The sequence below is a fragment of the Leucoraja erinacea genome, chromosome 20 (genome assembly GCF_028641065.1).
Source record: "Leucoraja erinacea ecotype New England chromosome 20, Leri_hhj_1, whole genome shotgun sequence".
Taxonomy (NCBI): Eukaryota; Metazoa; Chordata; class Chondrichthyes; order Rajiformes; family Rajidae; genus Leucoraja; species Leucoraja erinaceus.
The window spans coordinates 38,166,181-38,185,214 of NC_073396.1; the positions used below are offsets into that span (position 1 = coordinate 38,166,181).

Below are 19,034 nucleotides of genomic sequence, written 5' to 3' on the forward strand. Positions count from 1 at the left end.
GCAACACCCGTTGAGAATGCTGAAGATTAACACAAAATGCTGCAGTAATTCAGCGGGACAGGCAGCATCCCTGAATAGAAGGAATGGGTGACATTTTGGGTCAAAGTGGCCCGTCTGAAGGGCCTTGGCCCGAAACGGCACTCATTCCTCCCATTATCCAGAGATGCTGCCTGTCCCGCTAAGTTACTGCAGCATTTTGTGTTTATCTTCGATGTAAACCAGCATCTACCGTTCCTTGGTCTATGCAACCCCTTTGACCCAGGTTACGTTGTCTAGAATCCATTCTCTTCTTTCTCTCTTCCTTTGTGCTCCTTGACCCTGTTTGAAATATTTCTCTTTATGCTCGGCTTAACCCCATCACAAAGGGCACTCAATCAATGTTATGTATTGTGTACAAATTGTTGACATTAAGCCAACCATTTCACCATGAATAACAATCTTAAAAAAATAAAATTAAAAACTTCAAAAGTAACAGTTATAAATGTGTAGCGTCAGATTTATCATTCTTTTGTTTAAGATGCTTCAAGGCTCAAATATATGAAATACTGATTCTTTCAGATAGAACAATATAGAAATTAAAAACTAAAACTGTAGGTTTGAATAGAAGTGTTTAAATGTGTCCTCCCACTTAACAGAACATAGAAGAGTACAGCACAGGAACGGGCCCTTCGGCCCACAATGTTTGTGCTGAACATGATGCCTTGTTAAACTAATCTCATCTGCCTGTATGTAGAACAATCTTCTATTCCCTACTTCCATGTGCCTATAAAAACTTAAAAACTGTATATTTTGAATAGAACCTTTGCCAATGTATAAATGTGTCCCCACCATCCCACTTAATAAAACATTCAAGAGTACAACTCACAGGAACGGGCCCTTCGGCCCTCCCTAGTGTTGGTTTGTGCTGAACATGATGCCCCCATAATGTTAAACAAGTCTCTCAATCTCCGCCTGTATGTAGTTCCACATCCTTCTATTCCCTGCACTTCCATGTGCCTATCTAAAAGCAGCTCTTAAAACACTATCCTATTTGCCTCCTCACCAACCTTTCATTTTCAGTTTGTTTATGTCACTTGCCCCAAGGTCCCCTGTGTAAAAACATTCAGCCCCTGCACAACTCATGATTAAACGAGCCATTCTCAGTTTATACCCTATACTCCCTAGTGTTGTGACAGGCAGCGGCGGACTGGAAAAGGTTCTAATTGCCCTATGGCTATGGGCCCCTCCCATAAGTTACATACAAGTCTCTCCTCAATCTCCGACGTTCCAGAGAAAACAGTCTAAGTTCATCCAACCTCTCCTTGTGGCTGAAACTCTCTAATCCAGGCAGCATTCTGGTAACCAGAATTGCATGCACAGTTCCAAATGCAGCCTAACCAAAGTCTGAAAAAGGGTTTCTATCCGAAATATCACCAATTCCTTCTCTCCAGAGATGCTGCCTGTCCCACTGAGTTACTCCAGCTTTTTGTGCCTATGGTTTAAACCAGTATCTGCAGTTCCTTCCCACACAGTGTCCTATACATTTACATCATGATTTAATGCTATTTGATCTTATTAAAAAATCCAGCCACGAGGAGGTGAATGGGTTTTATGGCAAGAACTCTTTGATTTGAGGTAGATTTAACTGTGTCTAGTGGTCAAATGTGTTGCAGCCACATACAGTAAGACCTCATCTTGCCATGTAGCCGACCCAGATCAGCACCTCGTGATAGTTTACCATAGTTCATCATTATCTCCACAAAACAGATACTTTGCCTTCTTAGCTAAAAGCAGCTGACTCGTTGAGATAAGTAGATAACAGTCTCATTTCTGCAACATCTCCTGTGGTGATTACAAATGTAAAAAAAAAATATCTCAACAATCGAAAACAACAAAGAAGTGTGATTTACATATTAGTCTCATGAACCTTTAAATCTTCACGGTTAAGCTTCTCATCAGACCTTGGGATCACAATTTTAATACTTTTCACATATAAAAATCAAACATCAAACATGTTACATTTTACGAGGATGTTGCTAGGGCTAGAGGATGTAAGCTTTAAGGAGAGGTTGAGTAGACTGAGTCTCTATTCCATGGAGCGCAGGAGGATGAAGAGTGATCTTATAGAGTGTACAAAATCATGAGAGGATTAGATCAGGTAAATGCAGTCTCTTGCCCAGAGTAGGGGAATCGAGGACCAGAGGACTGAGGTTCAAGGTGAAGGGGAAAAGATTTAATAGGATTCTGAGGGGTAACTTTTTCATACAAAGGGTGGTGGGTGTATGGAACAAGCTGCCAGATGAGGTAGTTGAGGCAGCGACTATCCCAACATTTAATAAACTGTTAGACAGGTGCATAGATAGGACAGGTTTGGAGAGATATGGACCAAGCGCAGCCAGGTGGGACTAGTGTAGCTAGGACATGTTGGTGGGTTGGGCCGAGAGGCTGTTTCTGTGCTGTATCACTCTATGACTAGTGTAGCTTTGTCTAGTGGGCTGGTGTGGGCAAGTTGGGCCAAGGGGCTGTTTCTGTGCTGGGTCACTCTAGGGCTAGTGTAGCTGGGACATGTTGGCGGATGTGGGCAAGGGATTGTTTCCACGCTGGTCTCTCTATAACTCTATGACTAGTGTAGCTGGGACATATTGACCGGTGTGGGCTAGTTGAGCGAGGGGCTGCTTCCGCAGTGAATCACTCTATGAATTGTGTAGATAGGGCAAGTGGGCCGGCGTGGGCAAGTTGGGCTGAGGGGCCTGTTTCCACACTGTATCATTCTATGACTAGTGTAGATAGGAAATGTTGGTAGGTGTGGGCAAGGTGGGCAAGGGGGCTGTATACACGCTGCATCACTCTATGACTAGTCTAGCTGGGACATGTTGGCAGGTGTGGGCTGGTGGGCAGATGTGGGCAGGTACCGTGAGGGACAGTTTCCGCGCTGTATCATTATTCTTTGCGCATTGGTCCATTTTGTGAGGTTCCCTAGTTCAGGAGAACATACAATTTGACATACAATTATTTAAGAGCACGATGTGAAGTCCAGCTGCTGCACTTGCAAATAACCAGGCACATAATAAACATGTCCCTATCCAGAGTGAACAGAATGCACAATTGAAAAGGATAAAGAAAAGCACAATGCTAGTAAATAGTAAAATAGGCAAAAAAATATTAACGATACTCAAATACAGCCAGCGATAGTGGAGCCAGAAACAGAATTAATGCATTAGGTCAATAACCAATCATCACCAGTAACGACACAACATGCTGGAGTAACTCAGCAGACTGAATCAGTCTGAGGAAGGGTCTCGGCATCACCTCTCCATGTTCTCCAGTGATGTTACTTGCTCTATATACTCGTGACTGTGTAACCGGACATAGTTCAAACTCCATCTTCAAGTTTGCCGATGATACCACTGTTGTTGGACGAATTATACTTACTGATGAGTCGGTGTATAAGTAAATAAATAAGTAAGGTTATTGGCCAAGTATTCACATACAAGGAATTTGCCTTGGTGCTCCGCCCACAAGTAACAACATGACATACAGTGACAGTTACGAATGACTCAGAAAACACTAAACATTAATAATAATAAAACATTCATGATAAAACACCATTGATCAAGCACGTGAACCAATAAAATACCAGATCAAAGGGTGGCTACAGATTTTTGGCTGTTGAGTAGAGCAACTGCTTGTGGATAAAAACTGTTTTTATGTCTGGCTGTGGCAGCTTTGACAGTCCGGAGTCGCCTTCCAGAGGGAAGTGATTCAAAGAATTTGTGCTCGCTTCCTCGCCCTTGTAGTGTACAGTTCATCAATGGAGGGCAGGTTGCAGCCAATAATCTACTCTGCTGATCAACGATTTGCTGCAGCCTTCAGGTGTCGTGCTTGGTGGCTGAGCCAAACCAGACCACGATGGAGAAGGTGAGAACAGACTCTACGATGGCCGTGTAGTATTGGACCATCATTGCCTGTGGCAGATTGTGCTTCCTCTGCTACCGTAGCAAATGGTGCCAGCACAATAAGCTGCCTCTCAACGTCAGTAAGACCATGGGACTGATTGTGGACTTTGGAAGAAGTATAATGCAGATCCACAAACCCATCTTTGTCGATGGTGGAGAGGGTCAAAAGTATCAAATTCCTCAGTGTGCACACCTTTGAAGATCTGTCCGGGACCCAGCACATTGATGTAATTATAAAGAAAGCCCATCAACGTATCTCCTTCCTTAGAAGATTGTGGAGATTTGGTATATCAACAACTACTCTCTTGAACTCCTACAGGTGTATGGTAGAGAGCATATTGACTGGTTGCATCACGGCCTGGTTCAGCGACTCAAACGTCCAGGAATGAAGAAGTCTGTGAAAAGTGGTGAAACTGCCCAGTCCATCATGGATACTAACCTCCATTGAAGGGATCTACAATCTCCACTGAAGGGAACTGTAACGTTCAGGTTCAAGAACAGCTTCTTCCCTACAACAGTCAGGCTTTTAAACACTACAACCTCCAAATAGACTTGGGGTCACTATCTTTGCACTATTATTGTCTATTACTGACAAATAAATAGTGATTAAGAAGAAACTGCAAGAAGATGCTCTTGACCTCGTGGACTATTACCCTGTTGAATTACTTCAGCACTTATTGTCCTTTTGTGCATTATCCAACATTTGCATTGCTTTGTCTCGACTACATCCAATGATAATAAATTACTCAGTTATAGAGGACAATCAGCAATAACGGACATTGTCCCCTCCCCCAATGTTCCATTATAATGAGTTTACTATAATAGTACTTAACAATTCTACTTCTTGATAGGCTACTTGGACTAGAAACTACATTTTCTGTGGCAAAATGAGCCCAGGTTTGAGCTTGAAACACAACAATTCCGTGTCATTTGATGCACTTGTAGAGCTGAGGGCAGGGCAGCTTTTTACTCGCACCTGTACTCTGCTGAAAGTGCTTTGACACCTTCTCACAAATAATGACAACCTCTATTAACCTTGCTTTGGTTTTGGCAGCAAATTAGGGGCCAGTACATTTACTCAAGCACTTTCAGGTTGAGAGCAGTGGCATCGAGTAATTTCCATCTGTACCTACTTGACACAGCTGCCACCCCGTACCTTCAAGTAGCTCAGGTTGTGTTTAGTTTAGAGATACAGCGTGAAAACATGCACATCGACCCACTGAGTCTGCACCGATCAGCGATCTCTGCATATTGACACAGCCCTACATGCATTAGGGACAGTTTACACTTATACCATGCTAATTAATGGGGTCACGGGGAGAACATACAAACTGTGTACAGACGGCACCCGTGGTGGGGATCGAACCGGGTCTCTGGCGCTGTAAGCGTTATAAGGCAACAACTTTACCGCTGTGCCGCCGTATTGTGAGAGCATTCTTACAGAATGAACACTTGCACAGCAGTTTCTTCAGGATCAAATAACAGCATTATCCTTTAATGCCATGTTTCATCTATCGACGTTAGTCATATATAGATCTACAGGCAGTGAGGAAATAACACAAAATCAATCTGAAGACGGGTCTCAACTCAAAATGTGATCTATCCATGTTCTCCAGGGCTGCTCCTTGACCCACTGAGTTACTCCAGCACTTTGTGTCTTTTTCTGCTATGTTTTTTGTAAACCAGCATCTGCAGTTCCCTGTTTCTGCGTCGTGAATTTGTTTCTTCAGTCTGTCTCCCCGAAGCTTTGTGATGGAAGAGGCGGTAAAGATTTGAGATACTTTTGAAAACTATGCAAGAATGAAAGGCAAGTGATCAATATTTGATCCCCACAGATGCTAATTTAAGTCATCGGTCTTGATAAATCACAAGCAGAGTTCTTTGTGGTTTGTTACGTTGATATGGTTGTCTTGTCATTTAATACTGCCACTGATGTGTAAACACGCCCGACCAGTTTCCCTCTGGTATATTCATAAAGGGATTAGGTGGAGGAATCATGTCAGGCTCTGTAATAGTACTCCTGCTAAATAAACAGAAATTCAAGGTTATGGCAATTTGCTCACTTTATGGCTTCTGAAATCACTAACTTTTCCAAAGGAAGGGAAATAAAATAAAATGTTTTGTCAGCATCGCACAAACTATCCACTGTGGCCATTGGATGGCTGATCAGGTCTCGATAAAAGCAGTGCAGTCACACTTTCAGGGAGAACTTCCACCCTGAACTTGTTACATTTTGGCCCAAATGCAGGACTGGTATGACATTACCGAGAGCATGGTCACATCATTCATCTGTTGATGGAAGGCAGTGAATGTATTAATTGTTTGTTTTCTGTTACAAGCTGAATAGAGCAGAGTGTGAGTGAGTTGAGGGGAGTGCACATTCTGCAGAAGTGGGGCTGACACAGATAGAGAGTTTCATCTGAAGATAGACACAAAAAGCTGGAGTAACTCAGCGGGACAGGCAGCATCTCTGGACAGAAGGAATGGGTGATGTTTCGGGCCGAGACACTTCTCCTTCTTCTGCTTAGCCTTGTCCCAGACTGCACGATTCAGCCACCATATGTGTGAAATGAGAGCCAAAATTATACTTTGTCTTCATGAGGCACAGCATCTTCAATGCCTGACAATGAGTTAAGGGGTTGTTGGAGTAGAGAGGCTCAAAGCAGTCGGCTTTAGGGAAAATCTTTAATGTGGAATGTAAGATAGGGTGTCATGGCTATGGGTATTTGTGAGTAATGACCTTGGTGTGAGTAATGCTTCACTAAGAGACTGGTACTTGTGCAGTGTGTATCTGGTAGTAGACCAGCGGTAGAGAATTGCATGGACCACATTTGGGTTCATTTGGGTTTTTACTAATTCATCAGAACACAGTTCAGTTTAGTTTATAGATACAGCGCGGAAACAGGCCCTTCGGTCCACAGAGTCTGTACACCAGCACTATCCTATACGCGCTAGGGACATTTTACAATTTTACCAAGGCAATTAATCTACAAACCTGTACATCTTTGGAGTGTGGGAGGAAACCGGAGATGCTGTAGAAAACCCACAAGGTCACAGGAGAATGTACTAACCCCGTACAGACAGCACCCGTAGTCAGGATCATACCCGGGTCTGTAATTCTGTAAGTAGGTATGTTACAAAACCTACCTGAATCGTGGCTGAGCATCTGCCCCACCCCTTGTGTGCGATTTTGGTGCTGTTTAGAGGGGGCGGGATTAAAACGCGATTTTTACTAGGCTGTTCCAATCGAAAATGTTCAGCCTAGTAAATCATTAACGGAAAATCGCATATTGCAACTCTACCGCTGGGCCACCTTGCCACCCTGTTCCGCCCTGTGCTTTCTGAATAAAACCTATACTTGGAACATAAGCTTTTATTGCGAAAGCGCCTTTGAGAAAACTTTAGTTGAGAAACCATGATTTCTATCAACTTCTGGGGCTAACTGTAAAAGTTGATGGTGACTCATCTCTGGAGTTGTCAACGATTACCACTTAGTCTATCATACAAGAAACAAAGCATCGGTTATTTGTGTGGTTGTTACAGAAGGAACTGAAAATCTAGTGTTTTAGAACCCCAATGAAACACCAGACTGACTGAAATATTGTCAAAAGAGCTTCCACTTACAAAGACTAAATAGCCAAAGACTTTAAATCAGACTTTTAGTTATTGATTTGACAATTTAACACTTTCACAAACGCTGCTTGGTGTTTGTCTGGGAACGACCAACTCCACCAATTCAGTGCTTGATTGTAACCAAGCTATGGACTGATTAAACTTGACATATTGACCAAAGAAGATGAAATAAAATTATCTAAACTACACATAACACTCCAAATGCAGCCTAACCTGTCCTATAAAGCTGTATCATACTTCAAAAATGTTGATAAAGTAACCCCAATATAATACTTAAATGTTGATAATCGTTAGTTTATTGCATATCTTTCATTCATTTGTTCTGTAACTTTCCGCATCACAGTCTATATTTCTCGTTTCTCTGTCCTCAGTCTGAAGAAGGGTCTAGACCCAAAATGTCACCTATTCCTTCTCTCCAGAGATGCTGTCTGACCCACAGTGTTACTCTAGCTTTTTGTGTCTATCCTCGGTTTTGAACCAGCATCTGTAGTTCCTTCCTACATTAACAATGCTGCTTATCCTTAACAAAGTGAAAAATAGAATCCTAACTGATAATCCAGCTGTTATGGACCTTGGAAATGTCATGATAGGTAATAAAGGTGAAATTCATCTTCACCAATAATGTAAAATGGGCTCAGAGTGAATCAGCCAATGGCCAAATATTATTGATTTAAAAAGAAGTCTAAAGACGTGCTGTAAAATGCACTGTCAATTCACTGTGAACCTGTATGCCATGGCCATAACCTGTTTTAAAAAATAAAATCATAGTTTCTTTTTATTACCTTAATGGTGTTAGGTGCAGTGTATGGTTCACTGTGTAATTTCCTAGTTTCACCAAGTGACCTTTGGAGGATGATCCTGGGCAGAGCTAGTCGATGTTGTCTTTGACAGAGAATTGGGGTATATTGTTCACCCTCGGAAAAAAACAAAACCTTGTCAAGACTTAATGCAACATTGTCATGCCTTTTCCACTAATTTTCCACTTATTACTTGTGACCAACAGGGAAAGCAACCAATACTATTCAGGCAGAGGATGATTCCTTGGACACTCCCCCACCGAACCCAGTCAGAATTGCCTTTGTGTTGGTTGTACATGGTCGAGCCTCGCGGCAGTTGCAGCGCATGTTCAAGGCGATTTATCACCAAAGCCACTACTACTACATACACGTGGACAAGGTAAGGTTCTGAGATGAGCGCGGGTGGGTAGGCTTTACGTTTTATGTGGCTGTGATAATAAAAACTGACCTTGTAGACTGATAGCTGGACTGGATGAGTTGATAAAAGGTGATTCCATTAATCCTATTTTTATTCTACTTTTAGCGATCAAACTACCTCCACCGGCAGGTGCTGCAGTATGCGAGTCAGTATCCAAATGTGAGGGTCACTCCTTGGCGGATGGCCACCATCTGGGGCGGAGCAAGCCTGCTAACCATGTACCTGCAGAGCATGCGCGATCTCCTGGAGATGAAGGACTGGTCCTGGGACTTCTTCATTAACCTGAGTGCTGCTGACTACCCCATCAGGTACAACAACAGTGATGTGTTTACACCTACATGTTATGCAGGGTCTGAGGGCAGAGCCCATACATTGACCTTTCTTCTGTATCTTTTTTCAGTATCTGGTCCCAATCAAGACTGGTGAAAATGTGGGGAAGGTTAGCCCAGACTAAGTAAGCCCAGAAAAAATAGTTCCAATGCTCTCAAAGCCACCAGGTGTTGATTCAACACCAGACAGTGCACTCAGACAGAGTCTGTTAGTCTTGGCCTGGTCAAACAGACATTGTCTATCAGCAATGGAAAGGGCAAGTGGGCGGTGGAGGAAGGAACTGCAGATGCTGGTTTAAACCAAAGATATACACAACATGCTGGAGTAACTCAAACAGCTGGAGAAAAGGAATCTGACGTTTCTTCAGTCTGAAGAAGGGCAAGTGGGTAGATACTATTGATCCGAGATGGTGGGAAAATCCAACCTGCCCATTGGCAGTGAATTAGTATTGAGCGCACTATGAAAGCTATCCCAACATAAATAGTTGCAAAGCAAGTTTGGACAGTGTGTCAAGAGCAAGGAGTGGAGCTGGCTGTGGAATCACACTGAGGATAACATTGTCAGGATCCTGAGGATGACATTCTTCTGTGTGATAGTTTGGATCAAAAGACTGGATGGAATTACACGTTAACCCTATATTCAAAGCTCCTGTGTTTTGCCTTAACTGCATTTGAGATTGTGAAGTAGACTTAGCTTGCATGCTTAATGGTTGTATTGTTACTTGTATGGTTAATTGTGTAGGAGAAACTTTTCCAAAGCTAAATGATTCTGTTAATTTCTGCTCATATTTGAAAGCAAGGGACAGGATAGACGGGCTGAATGGCTTCCCTCTATCTGCGCACCCTGATACACGTTTGGTTTGTATTATCTAGACTGTAAATTCTACAGTGCATGAACGCATGTTAATAAAACGCTGAAGACAGACACAAAATTCTGGAATAACTCAGAGGGTCAGACAATATCCGTGATTAAAATGAATGGGTGATGTTTCAGGTGAAGACCCTGTGGTTTAGAAACATAGAAACATAGAAAATAGCTGCAGGAGTAGGCTATTCGGCCCTTCGAGCCAGCACCACAATTCAATATGGCTGATCATCCAAAATCAGTACCCCGTTCCTGTTTTTGCCCTATATCCCTTGAATCTGTTAGCCCTAAGAGCTACATCTAACTCTCTCTTGAAAACATCCAGTGAATTGGCCTCCACTGCCTTCTGTAACAGAGAATTCCACAGATTCACAACTCTGGCTGAAAAAGTTTTTCCTCATCTCAGTCCTGAATGGCCTACCCCTTATTCTTAAACTGTGACTCCTGGTTCTGGACTCACCCAAAAATGGGGACATTGTTCTTGTATCCAGCCTGTCCAATCCCTTAAGAATTGTATATATTTCTATAAGATTTCCTCTCATCCAGATAAATCCCAGTGAATGTTACTCATACACTTGTACAAAACGCTGAGCAGGGATTTCCATCAGAATTGTTTGAGGCATCAGAGAAACAATTTTTCAACCCAAATGATGTGGAAAAGGTAGTGTTGGTTGGATTGGCAAAATCAGACGTAGTGCTGGTTAGAATGGTTACCCAACTGCACTTGGTAATCAGGCTTGAATATAATCCCATCACATCACATGAATGTCTATCCAGATTTATTTTCCACATGTTGTAATTCTTCACTCGTTCCCTATTGATCAGGCATGATCAGCATTCGACAATCAAATCAGTCTCCACCCTGCTTTAGTAAGTATGCAAGAACGTCATTGTCCTGTCTGGGACTCATGACAATAAACTCTCTTGAATCTTGCTTGTGTAACAGTGCCTAAGTACTGGAGCTTAGCTGGGTCAGACAGAGGACGACACACAGAGCAATTAGAATTAGAAGAAAATGATGGCCTTGAATAAATCACGCAACCTAAGAGGCTTTTTGCCCAGATTGCACACAAAACACTGTTGAAATATGAGAATAAAATGGATTTTGTATTTCATTAATTCAGCTTATGGATGAGGATACAGACAAGCTCCATCAAAGCCATACAAAGCTTTTTTTTTAAATACCAGCAGATGAGTATTTGCAACAGCTATGGCCAGAATACATCTCCAAAGTGATGCACCTGCAATAGACCACGTTAATGACTTTAATACCTGAGCCTATCGATTGCCTCACCCTGTTCTCCTCAGTTTATCACAAGCAGCAAGTGGGCACATTCATCTTACATGATGTTGGCTGGGAAACCAGCTGACTGGGGAGCAATGATCGTTAATATTTAAAGGTTATACAGTGTGATTGCATTGAAAGCATAATTTGATGTTTTCAATGGACGACTTCATGAAATGGGTTTTGATACATTTCTATTGTTATTCAAAAGTGTTTACTGCTGAATTCATTGAAATTGACTTCTGATAATATTTAGGTGGAATGGAAAATTGATTTTCCAACTAAGGTTGTACAACCAGAAGTTTACCTTCTTTGGTTTCTCTCTCTGCTAATATCAGGCTTAAGGCATTGTTAGAAAATGGCGCTAAATTCTCAGGAGTTATAAATCTCGTTTACTTGTGCTGACTGTATTGTGTAGTAAAACTGAACTCCATTTCACAAACTCAGTTATATTTACAGAGGATCACAATATGCATATGTTGCCTTTCAGGCATTTATTATCAATGGCTATCAATAATTTCATCTCCTCTGACTGTCACTGAGTGTGTTATTTCAACTTGCGTTAGCTTCAAGTAACCTTTGCTTTCCCTCTCTCCACCCCCTCCTCCATCCCACTTCTCTGACCACTGACTGCCTCTGACCACAATTTATCTCTGTTTGCTTTGTTGTTACCTTCCCCTAGCTAACAGTGATCAATTCTATGTTTCCTTTATCTCCAACCCCTTTGTCCCATTTTCACACCTTACACTTCCTTATCTATGCACCTCCCTCTCCCCCGACATCGATCTGAAGAATCTGATAGAATAGAATAGGTCTCATTGTAACATGAGCTGTACAACGAAATTTTGCCCATTCCGTCCCTCAAACATTTCAGCGATATGCTAAAAGATAAACAACTATCACTGACATAAACTCCAACATCCTTCTGTCGATTTCACATGATCCCAGTTTGTCTCGCCCCTGCGTTCCTTGGCTGCTACATTTAGTGCCTTTATAGCAGTGGGGTAAAAACTGTTTTTTAGTCTGTTCGTCCTTGTCCTTGTAGATCTGTACCGTCTGCCTGACGGCAACAGTTCAAACAGGGAGTGTCCGGGGTGGGAAATGTCCTTTATGATGCTCTGGGATTTTTTGGTGCAGCGGGAACTGTGTAAAGTGTTTCAGTCAGTGACTCTCCAGTGACTTGGCCTACTGTGTCTCTACCTGAAACGTTGCCCATTCCGTCCCTCCAGTGATGCTGTCCCGCTGAGTTACTCCAACATATTGTATCTATGATCAGTTTAAACCAGCATCTGCAGTTCCTTCCTAATCATTGTATTATTTCATATATGTCTGAGCCGCATAATCTTGTGAATCCTTTCATGATAGGATTTCGTATCTGCAGCCACAGATTTGTAATTTCAATCTGATGATATAATTTCACTCCTCCTCAGTGAAGCAGGAAATTGAAACAATTTGGAATGAAAAGCTAACACAGGATTGTAAAAGTGTCTCGTTCACTTACACCTGGACATGTGCCACAAGCTGCTGGAAACCAACTGGGGAACTTTGAGAACATACATGCCAAAATATTTGTTTAGTTTGGAGATAGAAACATAGAAACATAGAAAATAGGTGCAGGAGGAGACCATTCGGCCCTTCGAGCCAGCACCGCCATTCATTGTGATCATAGCTGATCGTTCCCTATCAATAACCCGTGCCTGTCTTCTCCCCATATCCCTTGACTCCACTAGCCCCAAGAGCTCTATCTAACTCTCTCTTAAATCCATGCAGTGACTTGGCCTCCACTGCCCTCTGTGGCAGGGAATTCCATAAATTCACAACTCTCTGGGTGAAAAAGTCTTAAATGGCCTCCCCTTTATTCTAAGATAAACCGAGGCCCACTGAGTCCGCATCGACCAGCGATCCCCACACATTAGCACTGCCCTACACACACTAGCAACAGTTTACATTTACATCAAGCCAATTAACCTACTAACCCGTACGTCTTTGGAGTGTAGAAGGAAACCTGAGATCTCTGAGAAAACCCACACAGGTCACGGGGAGAACGTACAAAGTCCGTACAGATAAGCACCCGTAGCCAGGATCGAACCCAGGTCTCTGGAGTTGTAAGGCAGCAACTCTACCGTTGCACCACCATGTTGCCCTGGTGATCCTCAGAAATACAGAGCATGTGAAGTGAAAATTACTGACTGTAATTTGTGCATTCCTTGTTATTGATGAAGATTAGTTTACAGAAATTGTAGCACATCGTGCAGTGAGACACAGAAAGAATTTTCACATGATTAATTATTGTAATACGCCCCCATTATAACCACACCAAGTGGTGTCAGATTGTTTAAAGGGTCTGTCCCACTATGGCGATCTAATTTGCCAGTTTAGAAGTGTTTGCGCTCGCCACAAACTCACAGCATGGTCGACACGTGGTCCTAGGATGTCACTCGAACTCTCCTTCATGCTCGAGAGAAGTTCCCGCATACTCACGGCCTCAGTTTGGTCGAGGACATTTTTTCAGCATGCTGAAAAATTTTCCATGAGTCAAAATTGGTCGGCATGGTTCCTTTGAACTCGTAGTGCAGTGGTACTGGGGTCGCCATTTAGTTAGAGGCAGTCGAGGTCGCCTTAGGCAATCACCTTTGCTGACCGGGCATTTTAATTGGCTCATTGGAATTTTCTTTATTAAAAGTTGTCTGGCATCTTAAAAGTGTCTCCACTCCTTCTCCCCCCCCCCCCCCCCCTCCCCCCCCTCCCCACCCTTCCCTCCCCCCCCCCCCCCCTTCTCCCTCTCTCTTCTTCCCCCCCTCTCTCTCTCCCCCCCCCCCCCCCCCGCTCTCTAAAGAACCTACCGTACACTATGCCAGCCATCTTTTACCTCCTGTTCATCGCGGCTCTGAATTTCAGACAGCGCTCCCCTTTCTCTCCCCTTCTGTGTGTGTGTTGTGTGTTCCCTTCTCTCCCCTGTGTGTGTGTGTGTGTGTGTGTGTGTGTGTGTGTGTGTGTGTGTGTGTGTGTGTGTGTGTGTGTGTGTGTGTGTGTGTGTGTGTGTGTGTGTGTGTGTGTGTGTGTGTGTGTGTGTGTGTGTGTGTGTGTGTGTGTGTGTGTGTGGTGTTGTGTGTGTTTGTGTGTGTGCCAGTGTGTGTGTGTGTGTTGTTGTGTGTGTGTGTGTGTGTGTGTGTGTGTGGGTGTGTGTTTGTGTGTGTGTGTGTGTGTGTGTTTGTGTGTGTGTGCTGTGTGTGTGTGTGTGTGTGTGTGTGTGTGTGTGTTCCCTGTATGTGTATGTGTGTGTGTGTGTGTGTGTGTGTTTGCGTGTGTGTGTGTGTGTGTTGTGTGTGTGTGTGTGTGTGTGTGTGTGTGTGTGTGTGTGTGTGTGTGTGTGTGTGTGTGTGTGTGTGTGTGTGTGTGTGTGTGTGTGTGTGTGTGTGCGTGTGTGTGTGTGTGTGTGTGTGTGTGTGTGTGTGTGTGTGTGTGTGTGTGTGTGTGTGTGTGTGCGTGTGTGTGTGTTGTGTGTGTGTGTGTGTGTGTGTGTGTGACGGTCGATCCAGTGTGTGTGTGTTTGTGTGTGTGTGTGTGTGTGTGTGCTGATGGTCGATCCACCTCGAGGTTTTTCAGGCGAGTGCCCTCGAGCTTGAAGGTCGGAGACAGTTGCTGAAAAGTCGCGTAAGTGGGACAGGCCCTTTAGGATGACATCAAGATAGCCAGATATCTGTCTATCATGTACACCTTTAAAAATGGCATTTATATTTATCATATCAAATATTTGTGTTAGACACAAAAAGCTAGAGTAACTCAGTGGGTCAGAAAGCATCTCTGGAGAAAAGGAATAGGTGACGTTTTGGGTTGAAACCCTTCTTAGACTGGTCTCGACCCAAAACATCATCTATTCCTTTTCTCTAGAGATACTGTCTGGCCCTTGGAATTTTGTTGCACCTGTTTGTCGTGCCATGAATCCACTGGTTGCACCCATTGTGATTTTTAATTGGCATCATCTATTTTGTATTGATTCTTTTATTATTTAGTGTGTCAAGAAATACCATTTCATGTCTGATTAATTTTATACAATGGAAAATATTCCACCCCAAAGCTTGTCAGTGCCAAAATGACAGAGATTTATCAAATGACAATGTGTACAGCACATCAGAGTCCATTCTATCTATAATACTAATTCCTTCCTTTGAAAATGGTTTCAATTAGCTCCACCAGGTCACACTCGCAGCATAAGCCTGCAGGTTTATTCCCAGCAAATGTCTTCACTTTTTGAAATGATAATTGAATCTACTTTCACTGATTATTAAGGCAGTGTATTTCTGATCTTCCAATGGGTCTGCACTTGGTCTAGTTTAACTTAAATCTGTATCTTGTCAATTAAAGTAGTTTGCAATTGGTCATTTGTGCACTCCTGCATCTTTGTTGAACATCAGCCTTTCATTTCTGCCCGTTTGTCCATCCACAATGTTGAGATCCCTTCTCCATGCTTCCATTTAGGTAGTGTCATTGAGTTGCATGGCACGGAATGGGACCATCCACCCAACTTGTCTACAGGCACCATGATGCCCGTTCATGCTAATCCTATTAGCATGACCACTCTCCCTTTACTCTCCTATCCAAGTACCCTTCAAATATTGCAATTCTATATGCCACTACCTCTTCCTCTATCAGCATGTTCTGTATGTAAAACCCATTCCTCATATCTCCTTTAAAAATGTCCCCTCTCCCCGAAAAACTTTGCCCTGTAGTTTTAGAATTACCTGCCCTGGGAAAAAGACTCAGAGAATCTGTACTATCTGTGTCCCTCATAACCCTATAAATCGAGAACAAACCTAGTCCATCCAATCTCTCCTTGCAACTAAAACCCTACGCTTTAGCCAGTATACCAGTGAATCTGATCTGCAATCTTTTTTATCACAACCACATTCTTCCATTGTATCCTATCTAACTTCAGCAATATTTTCTAGTCAATTTTTCTTCAAAATCATCTGCCTATGAATTTATTTTTCATGATGTGTTAATCAGCCTATAAGGTAATTTAGTAGTACAGAGATATGGGAATCTAAGTCAGGAAATACAGGTGAGAACATGGTCTACAAAATTGCATGTCACCGCACCACATTCGATTTAAGAATAGACATGCCTTTTATTAATGAATAGACATTAACCTATTAAGAATGGTTGGTGAATGAAAGGAAATCTTCCCGAATGTATCACAATAAAAGGTTTGAAGAAGGGTCTCGATCCGAAACGTTACCCATTCCTTCTCTCCAGAGACGCCGCCTGTCCCGCTGAGTTACTCCAGCATTTTGTGTCTATCTTCGGATTAAACCAGCATCTGTAGTTCCTTCCTACACAATAAGAGGTCATATGTACCAAATAGATTTAAAGTTGTGTGACTCAATGGTTATGGAATAAATGTTATTGGCTAATTCTTTGTTTAATGCTGCTATATTTAGTGCTGCGTGATTAAAATTGTATTTTCCAGTGAAATGCAATAACAAAGATTTTCAGAATCAATATGCGTTGCTGCATGAATTGAGATTTCCGAGCATGACTCATCCTTGCCCAACTATCGTCATTTCATCACCAGTCACACATAAGATAACATCATTCACCATCTATCACTACTTTGCAGGGAACGTTGCCTCAGGAGGAACTATTGAATGGCAATCCCTTGATAACCATTTTGGTGATTCAGTGCTGGAGTAGTCTCCAGTGTGCGACCAACCTCCAATCCCAGGAGGAGCTACCAATCCCCTCAGATCTGATGAAGTTCTTCCGATCTTCATAACCATCCGATCTTCCAATATCCATGTGTTCACCACCTCTTCCCTGGGGTACTTACCTGACCAACACTCTGACAATGTGTGCTAATCTCTTTCAACTTCCTTTCCTACCCAGTCCACAAGTCCAGCTCCTTCCACAATCCTCGGCACCAACTACTCCAACCCTTTACCCAAAGTCTCGAGCTGAAACGTCACACATTCCTTCTCTCCAGAGATGCTGCCTGTCCTGCTGAGTTACTCCAGTTTTCTGTGTCCTTTTCAGACTAGTTAGGAACAAGGGAAACAAGAGATTTAGACGATGATGTAAATAGATAAAGAACCATGAATTCAAGATATGCAAAAAAGTAACGATGATAAAGGAAACATGCCATTGTGGATTTGGACAAAGGGATTGAAGGCTTTAAAGGTTGAAGTTGCAGATGATATGGAAATTGATGGAAGGGCAGGTAGTGTTGAGAAAGCAGGGACTCTGCGGAAGGACTTGGACAGGTTGGGAGAATGGGTAGACAAGTGGCAAGTGGAATATAGTGTAGCAAAGTGTGGAGTCATGCATTTTGGTAATAGGAATAAAGGCGTAGACTATTTTCTAAATGCGGAGATTGAACTATTTTCTAACTCCACAACTGCAGACCTCTAATTTTGTTTACTAAATCCCCCCCGGCCTTGACTACAAACAGTGTTGAGAAAGACCTGAGCTCACCCACCCATCCTCTCAATCCAAGATCTCAATGATGGACACAAAATGCTGGAGTAACTCAGCGGGATAGGCAACATCTCTGGAGAGAAGGAATGGATGACGTTTCGGGTCGAGACCCGTCTTCAGACTGATCTCAATGATTGTCCTCCAGCAATGACCCTCCATTCCTCCATAACCCACACTTAGCTAGCCCAATAAGGTAGTTTAGTAGTACATAGATAAGGGAATCTAAGTCAAGAAATACTGGTGACAACATTGTGTACACAATTATATGTCACTGCACCACATTTGTCTGCCTTCTATTTAAGAATTGGCATTCATTTTGAGCCTGGCTTTGGCCCCAGGCAGGTCATTCTTGATTTCAAACATATGCAGCCTGCTTTTCATTGGGCATGCAACCCACAAGGATGATCATTCCTATGTGTAATTTTACATGCAGACATTTCTTGTGTCAATATTTCTATTAATAACACCACACCGTTACCAATCTTGAATGTATAATCCTTCTTCCCTTAATGCAAAATCTATTGTACAGACATAAATTTACATCCTTAAACATTGCCTGATTACACCTGGTCATTGAAAGTTGCACTCAATGACATCCAAGTAATCTTGAGTGGGTATATGACGGGAGAATGCTTTTGAAAACCACCACAACTTTGCGAGCAATTTGCAGCCAGATGGACAATTAAGCCCAGTTTAAAACAGGAAAACTGTGAATTCCTGGAATCTTCCTTAAACTAGAGTGATTAGATCTTTGTGTCCTTCTGAGCAGGCAGACAGAGCTGGTCTTGATTAAAAAGGTGATGAGTAAAATCAGGAAAGGCCCAATAGTACTGTGAGTACCCATACTTGTATTTGTGCAATGACATTAAAATTGAAAATTGAATTCAATTGGATTGAATTAGGTCCACAAGCAGGGAAACCCATCCTGGATCTAGCCTCATGCCTATCCTATTTTTGCCATGGTAGGGATATAGAAACATAGAAAATGTTTTCTTTTAATAATCTTATGTCTCTATAAGAATCCCTATCATCCTTAAAATGTTCCCGATGTTGGGGAGTCCAGAGCTAGGAGTCACAGTTTAAAAATAAGGGGAAAGCCATTTAGGACTGAAATGAGGAAAACATCTTCACCCAGAGAGTTGTGAATCTGTGGAATTCTCTGCCACAGAGGGCAATGGAGGACAATTCACTGGATGTTTTCAAAAGAGAGTTTACTGATTTTAGATGATCAGCCATGATCATATTGAATGGCGGTGTTGACTCGAAGGGCCGAATGGCCTACTCCTGCACCTATTATT

At 42.6% G+C, this 19,034-nt stretch overlaps 1 protein-coding gene across 1 annotated transcript in view; it reads left to right on the top strand.

Moving 5' to 3' along the window:
* xylt1 (xylosyltransferase I) overlaps window positions 1–19,034 on the top strand; it is a 317,375-nt gene that overhangs the window by 165,451 nt on the left and 132,890 nt on the right. Inside the window, exons 3-4 of the mRNA XM_055651880.1 lie at window positions 8,572–8,744; window positions 8,889–9,091. Coding sequence (XP_055507855.1) covers window positions 8,572–8,744; window positions 8,889–9,091 — 376 coding nt within the window. The remainder of the gene's footprint in view (window positions 1–8,571; window positions 8,745–8,888; window positions 9,092–19,034) is intronic.